Source organism: Physeter macrocephalus, chromosome 4 (assembly GCF_002837175.3).
Source record: "Physeter macrocephalus isolate SW-GA chromosome 4, ASM283717v5, whole genome shotgun sequence".
NCBI lineage: Eukaryota > Metazoa > Chordata > Mammalia > Artiodactyla > Physeteridae > Physeter > Physeter macrocephalus.
In genome coordinates this window covers 38,137,694-38,162,451 of record NC_041217.1, presented here as the reverse complement: position 1 = coordinate 38,162,451, position 24,758 = coordinate 38,137,694, and the positions used below count along the sequence as shown (strand labels likewise).

The 24,758-nt window shown below is 37.6% G+C and overlaps 1 protein-coding gene and 1 pseudogene across 1 annotated transcript in view; both read left to right on the top strand.

Moving 5' to 3' along the window:
* The window catches only part of LOC102978455 (C4b-binding protein alpha chain), a 43,245-nt gene extending 21,494 nt beyond the window's left edge, over window positions 1-21,751 (top strand). The window contains 9 exon segments of the mRNA XM_028488126.2: window positions 1,923-2,008; window positions 2,180-2,374; window positions 8,953-9,135; window positions 10,777-10,977; window positions 12,081-12,269; window positions 19,680-19,853; window positions 20,860-21,035; window positions 21,579-21,717; window positions 21,720-21,751. Of these exon segments, the coding sequence (XP_028343927.2) occupies window positions 1,923-2,008; window positions 2,180-2,374; window positions 8,953-9,135; window positions 10,777-10,977; window positions 12,081-12,269; window positions 19,680-19,853; window positions 20,860-21,035; window positions 21,579-21,717; window positions 21,720-21,751 (1,375 nt within the window).
* On the top strand, window positions 13,385-14,185 carry LOC102977604 (nicotinamide/nicotinic acid mononucleotide adenylyltransferase 1-like; annotated as a pseudogene).
* Window positions 21,752-24,758: the final 3,007 nt, after the last annotated feature.

Here is a 24,758-nt window from a genome sequence, read left to right as displayed (position 1 = left end):
TTATTGTATTGTTCATCTTTGTTTGTTTGTTCTTTAATTCTTCTAGGTCTTTTTTAAACATTTCTTGCATCTTCTTGATCTTTGCCTCCATTGTTTTTCCAAGGTCCTGGATCACCTTCACTATCATTATTCTGAATTCTTTTTCTGGAAGGTTGCCTATCTCCACTTCATTTAGTTGTTTTTCTGGGGTTTTATCTTGTTCCTTCATCTGATACATAGCCCTCTGCCTTTTTATCTTGTCTATCTTTCTGTGAATGTGGTTTTTGTTCCACAGGCTGCAGGACTGTAGTTCTTCTTGCTTCTGCTGCCTGTCCTCTGGTGGATCTCCTTTTTTGGTTAGTTATATCATCTCAGCTTGTCAGAGCATATACCATTTATATTTCATTCAGTCACTCTTAACCACACCTTTTTGTCTTAGATCTGCATGCTCAGTACTCACTATCAGTTGTTTTTTGTTTTCGTTTTTGCTAGTTTCTCCTGTAATCTCTTGGTTGGCTATAGTTTGTCCTCTGGTGATTTCCGAGGAAAAGTCTCCAAGTGAAAATTACTGTTGAATTATTTCAGTTTTAAATACTGTCTGAGGCTTTGCTACTTAAAAGATAATGTGGCTGGATATAAAGTCCTTGGCTCATACTTTCTTTTCTTGAATATCTTATAGATATTGCTGTGTCTGTTTTTCTGGAGGATGTTGCTTTAGAGAACTCTGGATTTCTTACTTATATGTGACTTAGTCTTTGCTTGGCTGTCCAAAGATATTCTTTATCTTTGAAATCTAGTAATCCTACTCTTAGTTGTTTTGATATGGACAATTTGGTTCAATTTTTCGTTTCTATATGATGCACAATTTTAAAATGTAGATTAAAATATTATTTTATTTCTGTAACATTTACCAGAAATATATCTAAAGATAGCTATTTTGTTCTGTTTTGTGTTCCTTCTTCAGTTTGTCCAATTAAGTATATGTTGATTCTCCTATGCTTGTCATCTATATCTAACATTTTTTCTCCATTTTTTGATATTATTGTTTCATTTTGTTTGATTTTCTCATGTTTATCCTGTTTCCCTTACTGTGTATGGCTCCCAGGAGGGAAAGTGAGAAGATTCAGAACTAACATGCTGTTGGAACACCAAAGTGTTCCTATTGGAATAACCAAAAACAACACTTTTCACTTGGTTTCCTGGCTAGGTTAGAAAAATACATTTTTAAGAACTTTCAAGATAAAGAAATGCTTAATTCTTATTGTAGTTTACCTTATTAAAATTACTATTAAATTATCATTAAAAAGTTATTAGTAAATAAATTTCAGGACCTCTTAGATTGCTGAAGGTAACATTTATATTAGTGTTCAGTCACATCATAGGTTTATTCCTTGATAATAGTACAATTTGAAATTGTACTAATGATGCTTTTTTTCTGTTACCGTAATTCATATGGGGTAGTAAAACAAACTGAAGAAAGCTTAGGGCTTGTCAAGGGCCATAGAAATGGGGGGTCATGAAGAGGGAGTTATGGTGTATGAGAGAGGGCGAGCATCTGGACGTCAGGAGGTGGCAAAGCAGAGGGCAAGAGAGTTTGGGGCCAGTAATCTGGCTGGTATACTCATCCAAAGAAAATTGCAGAACACACTCAAATGAGTCTTTTACTCTACATTGTCCTGCTTGAACTCTGAATGAACTCCATGCCTGACATCTAGTCAATGCCCAATAATAGATTACAGAATAAAAGAACAAGTGAACACACACGTCTCATTGCAGTGATAAAATTTTACAAAATGGAGTTCTCAATAGGAAATGTTACCTGAAAAAACATTATTTCTTCATTTTTAATATTGAGTAATAAATCCATTTTTTCAGACTCCTTTATGCAACTTAACTTATAGTAGGAAGAATTCCATTAAAATCTTTGATCCTATCTTACTCAGGTATATCTTAATGGGCTCAGCCACTAGTTTTTGTGAGGTCCAAGATAAAGGAGTTGGCTGGAGTGATCCTCTCCCCATTTGCGAAAGTAAGTAAAGACTTTTTTTGACTTGCCTCTAAACCTAAACCGTGTTACGTAATAAAACTCCTGTGCACGTTTGCTGCTTCTTATACCCTTCATTAGAATTTGCATCATGAAAGTTAGATTTGTAAGGATGCTTTCCTTAATTATTTCTTCCTCTTCACTCACTCATCTCAGTTGCCAAGTGTGAGCCTCCTCCAGCCATCATCAATGGGAAGCACAATGGTGGAGATGAAGACGTCTACACTTATGGCTCTTCTGTCACCTACAGCTGTGACCCTGACTTCTCAATGTTAGGCACAGCCTCCATTTCTTGCAGACTGGAAAATAAGACAATAGGTGTCTGGAATCCAAGCCCTCCTACTTGTAAAAGTAAGTCATAATGATGAATTTTGGTTTGAATTTTTTGTTTAAAAGAAAAAGGAAGGTAAATGTATTGGGGGTAGTGAAATGATTCAAAGACAAACTAATTATTGCAATGCTGCAGTCATTTTTTTGGTAAACTGATGCTTATGCATGCGGTACCAGTATGTGGTAATAAATAACGCTGATATCTCATTGGCTTTGTGAAGTAAATTTTTTTTTAAATTAAAGTATCAATATAATTGACTCACAATATTATATTAGTTTCAGGTATACTACATGGTGATTTGATATTTTTATACAGTACAAAATGATCACCACAAATCTGGTTACCGTCTGTCACCATACACTATTACAATATTATTGACTATATTCTTTATGCTGTATGTTACATCTTGAGATGTATTTATTTTATAGCTGAAAGTTTGTACCCCTTAATTCCCTTCATCTAATTTGTTCTGCACCCACTTCCCCCCTGCCACTTCCCTTCCTTGTGGTGACCACCAATTTGTTCTCTGTATCTATGAGTCTGTTTCTGTTTTATGTTGTTTGTTTTGTTTTAGATTCTGCACATAATTGAAATCATGTATTTGTCTTTCTCTGCCTGATATTTCACTTAGCATAATACCCTCTAAGTCCATCCATGTTATTGCAAATGGCAAGATTTTATTCTTTTTTTATGGCATATATATATATATATATATATATAACACATCTTCTTCATCCATACATCTATTGATGGACACTATGGTTGCTTCCATATCTTGGCTATTGTAAATAATGCTTCAATGAACATTGGGGTCACATATATCTTTTCAAATTAGTGTTTTTGTTTTCTCCAGATAAATAGTAAGGAATGGAATTCCTGGATTGTATGGTAGTCCTATTTTTAATTTTTTGAGGACACTCCATACTGTTTTCCATAGTGACTATACCAATTTACATTCCCATCAATGGTGCACAAGTGTTCTTTCTTTATCTGCATCCTTGCCAGCAGTTTTTATTTCTTGTCTTTTTGATAATAGCCATTCTGACACATGTGAGGTGGTATCTCACTGTGGTTTTGATTTGCATTTCCCTGGTGATTAGTGATGTTGAACATCTTTTAATGTGCCTGTTGGCTACCTGTATGTCTTCTTTGAAAAAACTGTCTATTCAGGTCCTCTGTCCATTTTTTAATCAGATTTCTTATATTGATTTGTATGAGTTCTTTATGGATTTTAGACATTAGCCCCTTATTAGATATATCATTTTCAAATATCTTCTCCCATTCAGTAGGTTGCTTTTTTGTTTTGCTGTTGGTTTCATTTGCTGTGTGAAAGCTTTTTGGTTTGATGCAGTCCCATTTTTTTTTTTTTTTTTTTTTTTTTTTGCGTTTGTTGCCCATGTCTGAGGAGACAGATCCAACTAAAAAAGTACTGATAAGACTGATGTTAAAGAGGTCACTGACTATGTTTTCGTCTAGGATTTTTACAGTTTCAGGTCTTACATTTAAATATTTACTCCATTTTGAAGTTATTTTTGTATATGGTGTAAGAAAATGGTCTAGTTTCATTCTTTTATAGTGAATGAAACTATGAAATGAATGAAAAGCTACACTTTTATAGTGTAGCTGTCCAGTTTTCCCAACACTATTTACTGAAGAGTCTGTCTTTTCTGCACTGTATCCTCTTGCCTCCTTTATCCTAGAATAATTGACCATATAAGGGTTTATTTCTGGGCTCTCTGTTTTGTTCCATTGATCTGTGTGTCTGTTTTTGTTCCAGTACCATACAGTTTTGATTACTAAAGTTTTACAGTATAGTTTCAAATCAGTGAGCATGATAACTCTTGCTTTGTTCTTCTTTATCACGATTGCTTTGGCTATTTGAGGTCTTTTCTAGTTCCATACAGATTTTAGGATTATTTGTTCTAGTTCTGTGATAAATGCCTTGGGTATTTTGATAGGGATTGAATCAAATCTGTAGATTGCTTTGGGTAATATGGACATTTTAACAATATTAATTCTTCCAATCTATGAACACATTATATGTTTCCATTTTTCTGGTGTCATCTTCAATATATTTTATCAATGTCTTGTAGTTTTCAGAGTACAGGACTTTCACTTCCTTGGTTAAATTTATTCCTAGATATTTTATTCATTTTGATGCAGTTGTAAATGGGATTGTTTTCTTAATTTCTCTTTCTGACAGTCTGCTATTAGTGTATAGAAATTAAACAAATTTCTGTATATTAAAATTGTATCCTGCAACTTTAATGAATGCATCTCTTAATTCTAATTTTTTTTTGGTGGAGTCTTTAGGTTTTCTATGTATAGTATCAAGGCACTGGCAAATAGTGACAGTTTTACTTCTTCCCTTCCAATTTGGATTCATTTTATTTCCTTTTCTTGTCTGATTGCTGTGGCTAGGACTTGCAATATTATGGTTAATAAAAGTAGTGAGGGGGGCATCCTTGTCTTATTCTTGATCTTTGAGAAAAAGCTTTCATCTTTTAATGATTGATTTTGATATTAGCTATGGGTTTGTCATATATGGACTGTGATATCAGTTGTAACTTTTCTTTCACTTCTGAGTTTGTTTGAGCCATCTCTCTTCTTTTCCTGAGGAAACTGGGTAAAGATTTACCAATTTTGTTTATCATTTCAAAGAACCAGCATTCAGGTTCATTGCTTTTTCCTATTATTTTTTAGTCATTATTTTATTTACTTTCACTGTGATTTTTATTATTTCATTTCTCCTACTAACTTTAGGGTTTGTTTTTTCTTCTTTTTGGGTCTTTTAGGTGTAAATTTTGATCGTTTATTTCAGATTGTTTCTGTTTCTTGATGTAGGCCTATATTGCTATGAACTTCCCTCTTATAACTGCTTTTGCTGCAACCCATAGATTTTGGAAAGTTGTGTTTCCATTTTTATTTCTCTCAATGTATTTTTTGATTTTCTTTTTGATTTCTTCATTGACTGATTGGTTGTTTAGTATCAGGTTGTTTAGCCTCCACATGTTTATATTTTTCCATTTTTCTTCTTATAATTGATTTATAATTTCATATCATTGTGTTTGGAAAAGAGAATTCAATCTTCTTGAAACTTGTATTGTGGCCTAGTATATGATCTATTCTGGAGAATGTTCTATATGCACTTGAGAATGTGTATTCTGCAATTTTTAGATAGAATGTTTTGTATATATCTATTAAAACTATCTGATCTAATATGTCATTTAAGGTCAATATTTCCTTATTAATGTTCTGTCTTGATGGTCTATCCATTGATGCAAGTGGGAGATTAAAATCCCCCACTATTATTGTGTTACTGTCAATTTCTCCCTTTGTGTTTGTGAACATTTGTTTAATATATTGTATTTAGGTGTTTCTGTGTTGGGAGCATTGATATCTATAAATGTTATATCCTCTTCTTAGATTGACCCTTTATTATTAAGTAATGTCCTTCTTTGTCTTTTGCTATAGTATTTGTTTTAAAGTCTCTTTGGTCTGATATGAGTATTGCTATCCCATCTTTCCTCTTGTTTTCATTTGCATGGAGTATCTTTTTCCATTCCTTCACCTTCAGTCTGTGTATGTTTAGCTCTAGAGTGAGTCTCTTTTAGGTAGTATATAAAAGGGCCTTTAAAAATTTTTTTTATCCATTCAGCCACCTATGTCTTTTAATTGGTCCATTTAATCCATTTACATTTAAAGTGATTATTGACATGAATGTACTTGCTGCTATTTTGTTAATTGTTTTCTGTTTTGTTTTGGTTTTTTTTTTGGTAGTTCTTTTTTGTTCCTTTCTTCTTTTCTTAGTCTTTTCCCTTGTTGTTTGATGATTTTCTCTAGTGGTATGTGTTTGGGTTCCTTTCTCTTTAATTTTTGCATAACTATTGTAGGTTTCTGGTTTGTTGTTACCATGATGTTTATATATATATATATATATATAATAAACTGATATATATCTGTTTATTTTAAATTGATAGTCACTTAAGTTCAAATGAATTCTAAGAGCACAACATTGTTACTGCCCCCCCATTCTATATTTTTCACATTAGAGTTTACAACTTTTTATTTTGTTTATCCCTTAAACTACTTATTATAGTTATAGGTGATTTTGCTCCTTTTGTCTTTTATCTTTTATACTACTGTTTTAAGTGGCAGATCCACTACCTTTACTATATATTTGCCTTTACCAGTGAGATTTTTTTCTTTCATATATTTTCTTATTTCTAGTTATGGCCTTTTCTTTTCTGCTTACAAAAGACTCTTTAACATTTCTTGTAAGGCTGGTTTAGTGGTGATGAACTCCTCTCATTTTTGCTTGTCTGTAAAACTCTTTATCTCTCCTTCAATTGTGAACGATTCCCTTGCTGGGTAAAGTATTCTTGGTTGTAAGTTTTTTTCCTTTCAGCACTTTAAATACATCTTGCCACTCCCTTCTGGCCTGCAGAATTTCTGCTGAAAAATTATCTGGTAGACTTATGAGGGGTTCTCTTGTACATGACAAGTTGTTTTTCTCTTGCTGTCTTTAAAATTCTCTATCTTTAACTTTTGCCATTTTAATTATGATAATGTCTTGGTGTGGATCTCTTTTGGTTTATCTTGCTTGGGGTTCTCTGTATTTCCTGGACGTGGATATCTGTTTCCTTCCCCAGGTTAGAGAAATTTTTAGCCACTATTTCTTCAAACAAATTTTCTGCCTGTTTATCTTCTCTATTCTCCATTAATGAAAATGTTAGTTTCCTTGATGTTGCGCTAGATGCATCTTAAACTAGCCTCATTAATTTTTTTTTCTTTTTGCTGTTCTGATTGGGTGATTTCTACTATTCTGTCTTTCAGATCACTTATCCATTCTTCTGTACCACCTAACCTGCTATTGATTCCTTCTAGTGTATTTTATTTTATTTATTGTATTCTTCAGCTCTAACAGGTTCTTTTTTATATTTTCTAACTCTGCGTTAAAGTTCTCTCTGTGTTCCTTCACTCTTCTCCTGAGTTCAGTGAGCATCTTTATAATCATTATTTTTTACTCTTTATCAGGTAAATTACTTATCTCTGTTTCATTAGGGTTTTTAAAAATAAGGTTTTATTTTATTCTTTCACTGGGAACATATTCCTCTGTCTCTTCATTTTGTTTGACTTTCCATGTTTGTGTCTATGAATTAGGCAAAACAGAATGAGCATGGGCTGGGGGACCCTGGCACTCACTGCATTGGGTCTGCCTTTGTGGTATAGTTGGAGCTGGAATCTGTGCATGTGGGAGGGGGTCCCAGGGTGCTCTGCCCAAGAACCACCCTGGGGGGATGGCTGGAGCTGGAATGAGTATGGGCTTGGGGTAAGTGTGTCCCAGCGGCAAATTAAAGTTGATTCTCATTCATATTGAATTTGCTGCATGTCCAGGAAACTCTCTAGGGCAGCTATAGTTTAGGTGTTAGTTTAGCAACCATCTCAGCAATCCAGATTGCTTCAATCTTATGATATTAAAATGTGCTTTCACAAACTCTTTAATAGAGGAAGAGAGAAAATCAAATTGTCCCCTGGCTTTAAGAGCTTTTTTTCCTGGAAATGACCACATATCACTTTGCATTTCAGCCTTTTGTCCAAAACTAGTAATGTGTAGACGCTACTCATCCTAAGGGAACTGAGGAATATCACCTTTTGTCTGTGCAGGAAGCAGAACTGGAAATACTGGTTAGCACTTTTCATGTCAACCACATATGCCTACAGAGCAAGCAAAACCTATTAAACACCGGAAGTTCAACAGGACAAAGCAAACAGTAATTGAGCAAGAAGAAATATTGTGGCATTGCTAGTTTGCTAATCTAAGGCATCTTCCTTTGCTACTAAACACCTACACAGTATCACTTACTATTCTGACTCAGCACAGGACACGATCAAATCGGGGATAAGGGAGCATGATACTGCAAACCGTTTAAAATGCCTGAAGAACTCTCATGAGTTCAGAATGAAGGTGAAGGGCAGGCATTGAAAGGCTTTAACCAAAATGTGCTGAATGTTAGAAAGAGAACTCTGGCTGCAGAATGGACAACAATTTGAAGTGGGACAAAACTTAACCCATAGGTACCTGTTGCAACTATCTTGCTAAGTAGTGACGCTCCTTCAACTGTTGCCATGGCAGTGGGCCTGGAGAGAAATTGAGGAATCCTAGAGGAATTAAAGTGGCAGGACTGACAGGATTTGATGACTGACTGCTGTGGGGTAGGAGGCAGGGGCAATTTGTTCTTTGCTTGTGATGGTACAGCTCTCTGATGCCCTGGCTACCTCTGCATCATGACTATCACATCATTACCACTGACCACTGACCCACCATCAAAATCATCCAGGAGAGCAGGTCATTATAGGAAGAGGTTTTGAGGACCTCAAGATATGTTTTTTTCCTGGATTATATATGGCTAGTTTTTCTTGGGAAAGTGAAGAAGTTAGAGTTATCCACAATCATCTCACAATAGAACCTACATGATGGGATCTCATTTTACTGAGGCTTTTAAAAGTTGAAAAAAAAACCAAACATATATATATATATATATATATGTATATGTATATATATATGACCCATTTGTCTTTTCTTTTGAGTTTTTAGAAATCACTTGTCCTCAGCCAGTGGTTAAAGATGGAAAAATAATCTCTGGATTTGGACCCATCTATACTTATAAACAGTCTATTGTATTTGACTGCGATAAAGGTTATCTTCTCAAGGGCAATAAGTTAATCCACTGTGGAGCTGATAACAGCTGGCATCCTCCTCCTCCCATTTGTGAACTCAGTAAGTATGGGCCATGAAAGAGTTTCAATGTCTGACATCTAAAGATATCCAGAAATATTGATGGGGACATACTTATATACCTAAGCCAATTTGAATCACAGTAAAAATTTAAATTTAGATCAATCCCTCTATTTTTTTCTTGTTGGAAAAAAGAATGATTATAGTACACTGTGCAAGGTCATATAACATCACAAAAGGCTGCCACACGCAGTTGTGCACATTACAACCCTAAAGAGAGATGTAGCATTGTAGACATTGTGGATTAGTATGTTTATTTCAATAATTTTCTTGCAGTTGATAGAAAATTGTTTTGTTCTAGCAAAAATCATTATATTGTGGTGATTGTTTTAAAATATATATAGTAAAGTGTCCTGAGGGAAAAATGCCTTTTTCTAACTTGCACAAAAGTATTGTATGGACTAACTATGATTCTGATACTCTAAAATTATAAACTCATATGTGGATCACTAAAAATTATCTTTTTTTTAAATTAATTTTTTTGGGAGTACAGTTGCTTTACAGTACTGTGTTAGTTTCTACTGTACAGCAAAATGAATCAGCTATACATGTATATATATCCTCTCCCTTTTGGACTTCCCTTCCATTCAGGTCACCACAGTGCATTAAGTAGAGTTCCCTTTTAAAAATTATCTTAATAGTAACAATGATAACTTGGTTCTAGTCTAAGTACATAACAAGAATTAATTCAATGAATTCTGTCCAGAATCGTGGGCACTATTATTATCCTCATTTTAAGGATGAGAAATCCATTCACAGAGGTTATTTGAAAGGTCCAGAATAGGCAAATCCATTGAGAGAGAAAGCATTTTAGTGGTTTCCAGGGCCTGGGAGGAGGCAAGACTAGGAGGTGACTCCTAATGACTACAGAGCTTCTTTCTGGGTTGATAAAAATATTCTAAAATTGGATAGGGGTGATGGTTGCACAACTCTGTGGATATAGTAAAAACCATTGGATAGTGTATTTTAAATGGGTGAATTTTATGTTATGTGACTTGTGTCTTAATAAAACTTAAAAAAGACCCTTACCCTTGAAGATAAAAATAAAATAAACATCCAACTTGACAGATGTTTGTATTACATTTCCATATTGTGAACCAGTAGCATCAGCAAAGAGTGAAGAGGACAAGCTACAAGGTTTAGGCTCAGAAGTCACTTTGTGCTTGGTTTGTTCTTGCCAAACCCTTAAATGATAAAGTTTCTGGTGTCATCTGGATAAGGGGAATGACTCTTGTTTATTTTCTCCTATCAGCCAGGAAACAAGAGAGTTAGATTTATTTGTCTGCAACATTTCTCCAGTCATATCCACCTAGCAAGCCCAATGCTTCAATTCAGATACTAAACTTTCTGAAGTAAAATGAAGAGGAAGAAGAATTCATATTTTGAATAGTTGGCACAACACACAGAAACCACTTATTAGTGCCCTTAGTAAGAACCTCTCTGGTGCCTTGCACATTTGGGTACATGTCCTTGTGTGCTTTCTGGTGTGGCTGATTCATCAGCTATGGCAGGCTGGTTCCTGGCTGAATGAGCACATGACACCCTTTGATAGGACAGGCTCATTGATCACTGTTGCATCCTTAGTAACAGTGTCCTTTTCCCTTGTTCTTCCTTTATGGGCAGATGGCTGTGCTGGCTTACCATACATCCCCCATGCCTTCTGGAGATATTATGGCTACCAGAAGCCAACAGAAGAGGAAGTGTACGATATTGGGACTGCACTGAGGTACTCCTGCCTTTCTGGATATAAACCCAAGGCAGATGGGCCCACGACTGTGACTTGTCAGAGAAATTTGGAGTGGACCCCATACGTACAATGTGAGGGTGAGTTTCTTCTTTAAAAATCTTTTTGTATATTAAACATCCAGTATGTGCTAGGATTTTCCATCTTAAATGAATATAATTTTTTTCCTCAAGATAAATTTAGAATTATACTAATTGAACACAATAGTGAACAATTATTGCCAGAAGGGACCATAAAGGTTTTGGAGCTTGAGGAGCTGAGAAATTATAATCTTATCCTGGTTCAGAATCAAATGAGACAAAACACAGAAGTCAAACGTTATGAAGATTAAGTATGAGCTTCATTACTGGTAAAGGTAGAATGGAGAATACAGCTCCACCACCGCCCAAGTCAGACCTCTGTCACAGCCCTTTCCTCCCCAATGTAGACGTTGGGGTGCTTGACAGAAGGAAAGTCTGTGAAACAGTCATGAACTCAAGCAGCTGCAAGGTGACTTGGGTCTCATGTCTCTTGAGCCATGAGACTGTGGGCTGAAAGACCTGCCTCTAGAAGACAGACTCTGACCCCTGACCCAGTGCTTTTGCCTCAGTAGGATAGAAAGGAGATTTTCTCTAGTCTCACTTGGGAGTAAGTGAGGGGTTGAAAGATATATGGATGCAATTTTATGGGCCTCAAAGGAATTGACAACATGCATTTTTCTACACATCTATCAGACTCTTGCCATTTTAGAGGTAAGGACACTGAGGCCCAGAATACAGCGAACTTTATTCTGTAGATTGGAATTTGAAAAATATGTAAAATGCACAAATAATGAAAAATGGTAATCCACTTATTGAAAGATTAGTCACTTCACATTAGGACTTAAAAGTTCAATTGCAGTCGTTCAGACTCATTTTGGGGAAATAGAATGAAAGATTTTAACAATATTACTGAATTAAAATATATTTAGTAAAAATTATTGCCACCACTTAAATAACAAAGTATTGGAAACAACTGAATTGGAAACAAATGAGTTGGAGTAGTTTAGCAAATCAGGGCCAGGGAGAGCAGACTCAAAGTGCCTCTGCTTTCCCAATCTCTCTTCAGTGGTGAGATCTTCTAAAGGTAGAAATTAGACTTTTAGCCATAAGGAGCCTCCTCATGGTGATTTTACTAACCATTAGCCTTCTTTTATATTTTCTAGAGGTTTGTTGCCCAATACCAGAACTGAACAATGGCAGAATCACTCTACTGAGAAAAAGCAGCATTGTCAATAGCTGTACCTATTTCTATGAAGATGAGGTTTCATATACATGTCATATGAAATATACATCTCATGCCAGATGCACAGCAGATGGCACGTGGAGTCCCAAAACACCAGAATGTTACCCAGGTAAGAGCTTATGGAAGCATGTTATTTTAGAAGTTTCTCACATCAAAATGATGGAGATTGTTATTTTTTAATTAAAGTGTAGTTGATGTACAATATTATATAAGTTTCAGGCATATAGCATAGTGATTCACAATGTTGGAAGGTTATGTTCCACTTATAAAAATTGGCTGTATTCCCTGTGTTGTACTATATATCCTTGTAGCTTATTTATTTTATACATAGTAGTTTGTACCTTTTAATCCCCTACCCCTATCTTGCCCCTCCTAGCTTCCTTCCCCACACTGTTAACCACTAGTTTGTTCTCTATATTGGTGAATCTGTTTGTTTTGTTATATTCATTCATTTTATTTTTTAGATTCCACATATAAGTGATAACATAGAGTATTTGTCTGTCTCTGTTTGACTTATTTCACTAAGCATACTACTCTCCAGGTCCATCCAGGTTGTTGCAAATGGCAAAACCTCATTCTTTTTTATGCCTGAGTAATATTCATATATATATATATATATATATATATATATATATATATAACATAGATATAGATACACATCTTTTTCCATTCATCTGTTGAATGACACTTAGGTTGCTTCCATATCTTGGCTACTGTAAATAATGCTGGTATGAACATTCAAAATGATGGAGATTATTAAGGGAAGGTTTCAAATTAGGTAAAAGAGACATGGGCTGGTTGGCCCTGAGGACATGGTAAGCCCTCACCTGGCGCCCCTGAGAAACTGGTCTCTCGGGGAATCAGCCCAGGATGCTTTTTTGTGTCAAGCATAGGGGTTCCAAGATGGTTGAGTCTGTGAGGATCAAATACAACAGTCCCCGAGGCAAGGTCATATTCAAGTGTGGAGCAGAAAGTTTTCATTCTTTCAGTCTCCCTGTGAAATGAAAAAACCTCAGTAAATTTGCCTCTAGCCTTGGGAACAGAGTTACCGTTCAGATGTGAAACCACTGCTACAGCCCAACTTAGAGAAGACTGTTGACAAACAAGTTGGAATGGTTCCAAAAGCCTACCTTGCAAAACGCTTCAGATTTGCAGAATTTCCTTTGTAAAAACAAGGGAGGTGTTGGAGCTTTCCTTTGAGATCAACAACTTCAAATTCTTAGCATGGAAAATTCAGAGAAGACAGAAGTCGTTCTCCTTGCTTGTGGTTTTTTAATCCTATAATCAACATGAACCTCGGGTTGTTTGAGCTGGCCAAGGACTGCATGAATGGAAGAGGAAAATTAGAATTGTCGAAGGCATAATTTCACCTATTGGTGCTATATATAAGAAGAAAAGACTCATCTCTGCCCATCACTGAGTTATGCCAGAACTTGCCACTAAGAACTCAAAATGGGTGAAAGTTGATACATAGAAAAGTCTTCAGAACTATTGGATAGACTGCTAAGGTGCTAAGACACCATCAAGAGACCCTGGCGGCTAGTAGCTGTGGTCAACAGCAGAACTCACCTATGCTGGAAAGGCCTGGATGGAAGAGGAAGTGGACTGAACAAAGACAAGATTTTAGTAAAAAAAAAAAAAAAAAAAAATCCTTAGAGCCAGAAACAAATGTTGTGCCCAAGGTAAGGTTGCTATGTGGGGCAGATTTATTGGAGTCCTTTGGTGTTCCCAATCTGTGGAAGAGTGAGGATATCACCAAAGTTGCAGGAGACTACAGGCTCATATATATTACTTGGGCTGGGAAAGATGCTCAGAAATTCGATGAATCCCATGTGATGTGGAAGCATCAGAACAGCAAGATCTGGCCAGCCCTTCCCTGCTTGGTACCAGAGCATTTGCTATTTGATACCAGATCTTGTCCAAGAATATACTGAAAAGCATAATTATATAGCTCTGGGAGTAGAGAGGAATGTTGGGGTTGTCCTGGCTCATTTGCATGAAAGCACTGCAGAAGCTAACTCATAAGAAATGCTACAGCATGATATCTTGGACTTCCTTTTTAGGAATTTGAAACAACCTGGTTAGTAACTAGGGAAAGGGATCGTGATCCTTTTTCATAAACAAAAGCTTAACAGTTTGGTAAGAAACAGTGGTAAATTAAAATCACTTTCATCTTTTTGTCAGAAGTTGCCAGGTTGTATGGTTTCAATAGGTCTTTTGTTTGTTTGTTTTTTAAGAATGTACAAATCCCTTTATCTTTAAAACAAGAGGCTAGCAGCACTAAAACCAGAAGACCATTCAATCAAACTAACTACAAAAGTAAGTCAAAAGGACATCTTGGCTTTACTACATAAGAGAAGCAAAGTGTGGAAAGCAAGAGTTCATTTAAAATCCTAACTTTGGTCATGAAGAGAACTAACAGTTTATGCATGCCTATTTCCGGGCAGTCTTCATCCAGAGTGGCTAAAGAAGTAATTCTTAAAGTAGTGATCTTGCAAAATGCACCACTGATTAGTCATCTCTTCTCCAGCTATGCAAAAAACAGGATGTGAATGTGCCTGGCAGAAACCTTATGCCAATAATTCGTTCTCTCTGGCATATATCTCAAGGCAAATTAAGCTTTGCCAAGACACCCTGCAGACACACTGGAGCATCACCTTTGGATGCAGGGAGAGGGGTCCAAGCCCTTGAATGCTTAGAAAGGTACACAGGTGTTTCTGATGCCCAGCAGAAGCAGAGAGCCTCTGCCTTACTCTGTATAACAATATACATTCTCTTAACATCCCATTGTGGCTCATGTTCTAGCCCTGGCCATCTGTCATTTTATCTTCAGGAACAACTTCAGAGATGACATCATGCTACCTGGAGCAGAGAGAACCACAGAGAATGAGAGATCTCATTCAAGAATTTTATGAAGTATGAATACTCTTAGACTTTACTGATAGCTTAATAATCATTAAAAATGCCACACTGGGTCAGCCCAGCAGCTTCTTCAGCTCAGATTTTTTGGCACTGATGAATGGATTGTGGAAGAGCTCTGTGATCGCAATCTAAAACTCTTGAGTTTTTATAAAGCCCGCTGTTTCTATTCCAACCCACTGTAAATCTGCCATTTGTGAATTTAAGCAGAAAAAGGGTCTGTTTTCTTATACTTTTCTCTCCTTGTTCTTTTGTACAGACTTTCACAAAGTAAATTCTCAAATAATAATTAAATTCACAGCTTCATGTTAAAAACACAAGCTTGTTATATGGTTTGCTACTGATTAAAATTTTGTGAAAGTTTTATCAATTGGTAAAGCAAAAAGACCAGAAATAGCTTTTTATAGACCAGTTTTATGGTTCATGAAAATCATTCTGTGATAGAAATAGGACTATGGTTAAATTTCTAATGAAAATAGAATAATTTCCCTTTTTGCAATTTGTATTTCATATCTACACCATTCTAGTTGAAGGACTTATAACTCTGCATGATGCCGAAAGCTCAGCCTCTTGTGTACCAGTGCCGAATAGAATCTTGGAGAAAAGAATAGCTTTATTGCTTTGCCAGGCAAAGGGGGGGCACAGCAGACTAGTACCTCTCAAAATTGTGTGTCCCAACCCAGGAGGATTTGATGAGGAGTTTTATAGTAAACGTTCGAGGGTGGGGTTGCTGATAAAATTAGGGTGTGTGCAGGGCCTCCACTCCTCTAATCTGGTCTCAGGTAATCTTGATGAGTTTCTCAGGTTCCTTTAATGTAGCCTCAGGTGGTCTTTCTCTGGTATTAAGAATGCTGACATCTTAAAGAGTTTAAGGACATTGTTATGTGTATTCCTTGAGGCAGACCAGGACCCTGTGGAAGGCTGCACTATTGTTTCTTGGCTGCCCCTCCCTTGTTTTTGCATTCCTTCCCTTCCCCGATTAGCACCTGTTCGAATCTGCCCTTTGGAACTCAGGGAAGGTCATGGAGATTGAAGGTCTGTTCCCTATAAGAAACGGGGGACAGAAAGGCTTCTGTACCCAGGAGCCCTACAGGGTCCTGCTCAATTTCATGCAGAAGAAAAAAATACTTATAACTGTGCAGTCGTATAGTCAGACCTGAATCCACAGTTTTAAAAAGGGAATGTTAAATAAAGCTGGCGCAAATTCTATAGCTCTTGACATATTCTCACTAAAGCCAATTGCTGACTTCTTAAAGACAGGGAGGGGTGAAAAGACCGGCACCCAGTAGGTTTCAGTCTCTATCTGCTAAATGAATGAAAGGATAGAAAATCAGACCTTAGAGATGAGTGTCATTCTTCCCATAGCTTTTGGGAGGTTAAGAGTTGGAGCAGTACTAAAGAACAATCTAGAAGCAGATGAAATTATCAAATTTAAGTTTGATTTCTTCTCTTGGAAATCTACTCTTAGTTCATCTGAAGTGTGTGTGAACTGCAGAAAGGCTCCAATGCTAGAATCTCTTATTCTGCCTTTTTACCTAGAAGTTCCTATACCCTGATCAGCTGTGAGTATATTGATCTCGGAGCCCACTGGTTGAAGCATGTGGGCACCCTCCCAGGAAACCTGGTAATAGTGAAATGACCCTATTATTGTGCTGTTTATGGATCAACAATTTGAACATAGAACAAACTGCTTGGCTTTTGTCCCAGTATCAAGGATGCTGCTAATACCACAGCATAATAGGGTTTTGGGTATCCTTAAGGACAGACTCCCTCCTTGGATAACGGAAATTAGAACAATGAACTTCACAGGGTGATAAATATTAGTAACTGTTGTGACTTCCATTGAGAAAGAGGAAGTATGCCATTGTTTATTCCCTACCATGCCTTTTTCATAATTTGCTTTTATAATGTAAATTTAGAATTTAGGAAATGTGTAAAGCTGGTGTTTTGTTTGATGCTGATGTTTTTTATGTGTTATACTTTTTAACCCTTAACATTGTTTGTATAATTTGAATGCAACAAATGAACTTGCAGTGAAAGTCCTTTACTACAGCCTCATTCAGTTGGAAAAATGGTAGAAAACAAACAAAAAAAACCCCACATTAGGTAAAAAAGTTCGTGTACCCTGAATGATTTTTAGAGTGGATAAGTTTGCTAAAAAATACTGCCCTCTCAGTCCAACTTTCTCTTTTCTCCCCACTGTTTGTTCCCATTCTTTTGAACTTCCTGGTTTCCTTATTTTTTCTGAATCAATGAAAATAGCCCACATCTAAAAGATAAGCTAGACAGTTCAATTATTACCTTTTATTTCTTGGTATTTATTCTTTTTTCTTCTCTTCCTTCTAGTCCTTATGCCTTCACCTACAGTATAAAACCTGCCCACATCTAGTGAACCTGCCTTTCTGAGCTTACTTCTTTTCTTCCTTCTCTACCTTCCATATTCTGGAACATCATCATGCCATCTACTTCTTGCTTATTCAGTAGAATTAACATGATGCCATTGATGTTCTGTATCAATATGATATTCTGTGGATGTCCACATGGTCATGATATCTTAAGACTCTATTATGACAGGGACTGGTGAGTTATCATAGCCAAGGTCTTAAAATGCAGATATTTGATCTTGAACCTTCCATGTGTATGCAAACTGTTTGTGACCCTCTTTTCTGATTGGGATGGAAAAGAAGGCCTCTGCTGAATCAGTGGCCTCCCTTACTCGAAGACATATTAATCTGCTCTAGCAAAGATACCACATCTGGTACAGTGGCTGCAATAGGGGCTAAAATGCTGTTGGGTTTTCAGTAGTCTACTGGAATTCTCCAGAATCCTAATTTTTGTAGTAGACAGACTGGTGAAGTACATGGGGATATGATGACCCCTCCTGCATCTTTAGTTCTTTAAGAATGGCACAAATTTCTCCTTCTCCCCTACCCTTCAGTACATGATATTTTTAAAAACTTACCTTCTTTGCCTCCAAGGGGAGGGTATAGGTAGTATCAATGACTTGTACTTGGCCTTCTTGGATAAGACAGCTCTAACCCCATAGGCCAAGGACCAGTGTGGAGGTTGTATCAATGACCCATTTTGTCCATCCTGTTTATACTTTCAAAGACAATGGAAAAGGCCACCAAATGGCTTAATAAGGGGGCCATGATGATTCTAAGTATCCATGTCAACTCAAGCTCTATGTTCAATAATCCTTGGATTACTGTGCCCCTCTCACCTGTGCACAGTTACCTATGTAAATAGACATAGGTCCACTTAGAAGACTGGGGCACTCATTATTGTGTATACTTCCCAAGGTGTTGTAGTATCTTTACTTCTGGAAACTGTCTTTTTTCTTTAGTCGATGATCTCCAGATCTGACAACTGGCACAGGTCCAGAAACTGAACAAGGGATTGTAACTTTTTATTGGACCAAATGCCAACAGCCTCCTGATCATCCATCCTTACTTTCTTTCGATGGTACAAATTGAGTAGTATCTGGTTGGCTGCTCATCTATTTTCACCCTTATGAATGCCATGTTCTAGTAACTGTACTCCTAACTCTCAGGCACCTCTGGTTGTCTAACTTGCCACTCATTATGATGATTACATTTACTGAGCTTCTGAAACATATAAGCACCTCTCAGACTGCGATTGCTAAGAGTGAAACTTGTTCTTTAATGTTCTTCACATCATCAGCTCTGGCCTTTGATATGGGTGTTCTTCTTGTTAGGATATTCCTTCTGACCTTGGTACATGTATCCTCCAGGCTTTCCCAGGGAACATAATCATTTGGTGGGGTTTCCAGCATGTGTGTGGTACATCCGCTCCAGCATGCTCTCTTTTCTGAGTCACTTAATCTCTCTTTCTACCATGTGCCATGGCAACTCCAGCATTTGAATCTCATTGTCAGCATCATGTTTTCTATGCCTCAAGGAGGCATCTTAGGGTAGTACTTGTAGATACTATAGCCCGCCAGTTTAATATTTTACCTGACTTTCCTGATGGCCTGTTTTATTTAAATTTCTCATGCACTGTTTGTGGATCCTGACAGTGTTCCCTTTCAGAGAGGTACTCAGCACCATGCCATGTCTATTATTCCAACCTGCAAGCCACCTTTTTTATTCTTCTATGAGCTCTTTTCTAAAATATTTTAGAAGACAGTAAGTATATTCTTGGGGGATTGGATGGACAGGTTTGATTGGGAGCAATGAGTCAGAGATTGTGGATTTATTTCACATCTTTACAGTCTCTCCCAGATGTACATCTCTGCATTTAGCCTGAAATCAGTGGAGTGTACCACTAGTACAATGAAACTTTGGGCCGAATTCAGCCTTCATGCCAAAATGGCTCCTAAATAGTGTCAAGTTTAGTGAATTGTCAATAAAATGAAACAAATCTTAAGTTTTTGTCATTCCATTGGAGTCTTTCTAAGGTTCCCTAGCCTCATGCCTACAGGAGGGTAGTATAGGTCCTGGGTTTGGCTAAGTGAGCAGATGGGCAGAGAAGATAGAATGACAGAAGGAAGCCTCCTACAAACCACACAGATTCTGGGAAGTGTTAATATAAGCATTCGACACGCTGACCCTCTTTGACTTTTATGTCTCACATCAAGATTGCGATTCTCCTCCTGTCATTGCCCATGGACATTATAAACGAGTCAGTTCACTCCTTGGATTTAAAAATGTCGAAGCTACATATGAATGTGATGAAGGATACACCCTGGTTGGAAAGAACAAAGTCTCCTGCACTCTTTCAGGCTGGTTACCTGCAGCCCCTCAATGTAAAGGTAACTCCAGCTCCCTCTTCAGCTTTGTGGTGGGGGGGAACTGTCCCGAAAGGCTTGAGAGCACAGTTTCTTCTCTGCTAGAGGCAGCAAAAAAATATTTGATTCGATTTGATTTATTTAAAATACTTAACTATATTCTGACGGTACCCAAAGCAAAAACTACAGAGGGCACAACAGAAACATTAATCTCCCCTACTTCTTTCTCCCAGGTGCAAAATTCAGCCTCTGTGAGGCAGCCCCTATTCTTTGTTTCTTGTATACTTCCAGAAATATTCTACAGGTGGTACATCTTATCTGAGTGTAGTTGTGGCCCATAGCAGAATTGTCATGGAAAGCTGGTCTAGCATGAATGTCGACTCCCATGGGATAATTGCAAGCATCATGGTGAGGTCACAGGTATTTCCATCAGAGCCAGTGCAGGGCACCACCAGCCCAGGACGTAGGCATGTTGTGGGTGGGGGACTCCTAGTGTGCCAGCTGTGTGGGGACAAGAGGGGTCAAGATCGGGTCTGATTGTTACATGCACACAAGTTTAATATCACTTTGTCATCAACAACCGCAGGGATTATTTGCCACCATTGTCTCCATTGCACACAGGAGGATAATAGGCGAGAGGGAAAATCTTGTATTCAGCATTTTACAGGGATCAAGATACGAGAGGTAGTTGATTTGATAGATGAGGATTTGGGGTCACATGCCCTTTTTATATTCTGTCATGCTATTTAAAATTGTTATGTCCTTGGGCAAGTTATTTAACTTTTCTGTATCTCACTTTCTCCTAGATAAAATAGTGAGACTTAAATAAGATAATCACATAAAGTACTAGCCCAAAGTCTAATACGTAGCCAATGCTCAATAAATATGTTAATGAAAATTATTTCTGTTCTCCAGATGAAAGAAAAGGTAAAACAATTAGCAGCACTTCAATATAGTTCATTCTTAGTACCGTAGACTCATATCTTTTTCTTAGATCTACAGATTGCTTAAAATTATGTTTCCATTTCAGCTTTGTGTCTGAAACCAGAGATAGAACATGGGAGGTTATCTGTGGATAAGGATGGATATGTTGAACCTGAAAATGTCACTGTCCAGTGTGACTCTGGCTATGGTTTGGTTGGTTCCCAAAGTATCACTTGTTCAGGAAACAGAATGTGGTACCCGGAGGTGCCCAAGTGTGAGTGGGTAAGTGGCACAATTCAAGGAAGGTTACAATCTATCAAACCCTAAAATGGGTGTGTCTCCCTCAAATCACTGTCCTTCCGGTAAAGGTGACATCTGACTTGTCAAGATTCATTCCTACAAAGGAACTCTCAATTTTGCCTTGAAGCCCTCTGGTCAGAAAGGAGTGGCAAGTTTTCCTGCTCTCACTCGAGAACAGGGAAAACTGAGCCCCTTTGGAGTGCAGGGTCTCAGATACCTGGGAGTACTGACTCCTTTACTTTTCTAGGGGATATGGTATACTGTTGTCCCATTTCTGAATGGTCAGCAGAAATAGTCTCTGTTCCCACAGAGGCTTTCTGGGAGGCTGTCTCAGAGCAGAGTTATATTCCTCTGAGGAAGGTGATGGTGGGGTCCAAGGAGTTTTCTTGTTTTCCTGCTCATCCACCAGTTCTGGGTGGGTCTTGGTCGTGAATCTGCAGTCCTGCCTTTGTCAGCATGAACTATGCCCGCTAACAATTGGAAGAGGAGCCTTTTAAGTACACTCATCACATATTTCTCCTTTAGGAGAGCCCTGAAGGCTGTGAGCAAGTGGTCACAGGCAAGAAACTCATGCAGTGTCTCCCAACCCCAGAGGAGGTGAGATCCGCCCTGGAGGTGTATAAGCTGTACCTGGAGGTTCAACAACTGGAGCTTCGGAAAGATGAGGCAAGCAAGCCACTCAGGAGTGTTCACTGTAATGTTTCCCCCGAAGGGGAGGAAATTGTGCCTTGATGCCTTATATCCAATATGGATCACTTCAGTTAATCACCTTTACCATCTATTTTACACCATCAATTGTGGTAATAATTATCTAGAAAGGATAATTGGTTAATATTTAGTGCTTTGAGACTGTAGAATTATTGATCATTTTCTGATTCATATTTTTGCTTTTCTGGACACAGAGTACACATTTTATCAATTAAAAAATTTACATATCCAACAGTATTTTGTCTTCGTGGTCATTAGGACTCTGTGAAATGAGGTCTATGAAAAAAACCCATACATAAAGTTGATATATTTATTTTACTGTGGGGACCTTGGACATATGAACCTGGATTCACACCAATACATTTCCCTGGATTGCCTTTACTCCACAGTTCACATGTACAAGTCACTCAGGTGTTCAGTATTTAGATTAAACATCAACACACCCCAAAAGCCTTGTCCGTTGTCCCCCATTTGAAGCAGTCACGCCCTTTTCTAAACCCCCATGCACTTGGCCTCTGCCTCACTAATACTCCCTTTTGGTTTTTGTCTTGTAAGAAGGGGATTCGTGTCTGTGTCTGCTCTCCTGATTCCATCGTCAGGAACAGACTCTGAAAGCCTGATGAGTGGAAGCCCACCCAGCAGCCACCTTTGTGCTCCCAAGTCCTTGTTCTGATATGGTCCTCATTTTCCTTAATAGAAAGTAAAATGGCTCAAGCAACTACCCCCCACATGAGGAGAAACCCCATATTAATCACATTTATGTCTCGGGGTGTTCGGAGACTTCCTCCAACACTTGCATCCTCTAAAATCTCTCTCTCATTCATATCTCAGTTCCTTTGGTTGTTCTATCTCCTTTGTACACAGAACTCTATGGGGGAACAGTGACCTCTTTAGTTTAATTCCCCCAAACATACTCCAATGAGACAAGGGTGTGTAGCAGGCTTTCACTAAACCTTAGATAGGTTTGAATTGCTATAGTAACCTACTTAATATGGAAGGTATCTGTCCCTGGTCTTTTTTTTTTTATTCACTATTTTTTAATTCCAATATTGTATTTCACTCTATGTATAATATGCTCATTCATCTTCATATAGAAATACTGCTAAATGAGTTACCATAACCATGGTCTTAAAAGCCATTTGTCTGGTCCTTTTACTCAGAATTTCTTTTGGTTGATGTTTATTTTGGGTTTCTCCTGAGGCAAGTGGGGAACTACCTTCCTTGGGATGTGCCCCAGAAAGCACTGTGACTGAGTGGGGTAGTAAGATGGGGAAGTGAGGACAGCCTCAAGAGGTCATTGCTGTTGCAAGCAGAAGCTCAATCATGCTGACTGCCTTCTGGGAGCATGGGGAACACAATTCCGAGTTGTCTTTCTAAGGAGGATGAGTCGGGGTATTTATTCAACAGTCCCCTCCTCTCATTGGTAAAGACTTTCTCTAGCAGCACTGACGCCCAATCACATCCGACCCCACTGCGGGCCGTTGGGGCCGGCAATGAGACATCAAGGCAGAGACACACGGGTAGCCAATAGCTCTGTGGGGACGCTTGTGGTAACCTCCAGAGCAGGGATGTGGGGAGAGCACAGATGATGTCTTCTCCATTTGCTTTTTCTCTGTGGACATGTTGCTCCAGTCTATGCTTTTTTCCCTACTCAAATCTCTCATTTGCCTTTATTAGACTCCTGCAACAGTTGGATTTTGTAGCCCTTAACTCAATTCCCTTCATTTTGTCACAGTGAGCAGTTTCGTTCTTCATCCTCCACTGGGCTCTTTTCCAATTCTGGTATTTCTTGTTATATGAATTCTCACAAATCAAATATTTGCTCACACTGCCTACAAAACAGTTAAAATTCACCAAGCCCCTGTAACAAATATTATTCCTCCTTTTTTGGTTTGGGATGTGAGAATGTAGTATGAGCCTCAGGGGTTCTTCAGACACTTTGTGACTAGGATTGCATCATCATCTGCTCTCATTGTCCAAATGCCTTGTGTATTATAATTATCTTCACATTCATCATCAAAAATATGATCTAAGAAAGTGGAATATCTTGTTAGGAATGTGAGTGAGCTGAGAAGGCTTAGGAAAGCTTTATTAGAAGAATCTGCAAGAGAGAAACTTGTTCAATTTGGTGCTCATTGAGGGTTTGTGTGAGAGGAAGAAAAGGGACCTGGATATTTTATACCAAAAATTTAAAGTTTAGAACATATTGAAAAATAATTGCCATTGCCTTATGAGGAGGGGGTAGGGCAGATGTATTTATTTTTTTAAAAAATTGAATTGCCAGCATAGTCTCATTTTAGCAGGAGCTGTGTAATTGTAAGCAAAGGAAACCCAAACAGATGTCCATTCTCTTTATGTCTGTGTTTTCTTGCAATGGTTCTCTCTACTTCCAGCATCAGAAAGGACTGGAGGAGAAGACGCTGGCCAGTTCCTTGGGATTAGATGTGGATAAATATCTGGCAATTGTTGTTTCACTCACTGGCTTTTACTACTTCTCACTCATCTTCTCCCACCAGCAGGAGTGATTATATGCTCCCATCTCCCTCCTTTGCCAACAAACCTCACTCAGAAAAGCCTTCATTCATTAAGTACTGTAATAATTTGAAAACCATGTATTTGCTTATTTATTTTACTTTGTTATGTGCTGATTGAATTAATTTCCTGTTTCATTATGATTTATATCATTTATTATTTATATCACATTATCTCATTTTTTTACTATAGTACATATCTTCTCTACAAGTGAATAAAAATGTAATTTCTATTTCATACTATATATATTGAACACTGCTTGCAATTATACTCACAAATGAGTTCACTGATTATTAGATAAAGATAGTTGATGTTTTAAAATGTATTATATACATAGAAATCCTTGGTAGATTTTTGTAGCTGTGCTTAAGAATGTTTTACTGATCCAGAGAAATTGGTTTGGATATTGCGATAGGTTGGGAAAGAGTAATTTTTCTCATTTTCGTAAATGAAATTAAGATTTCT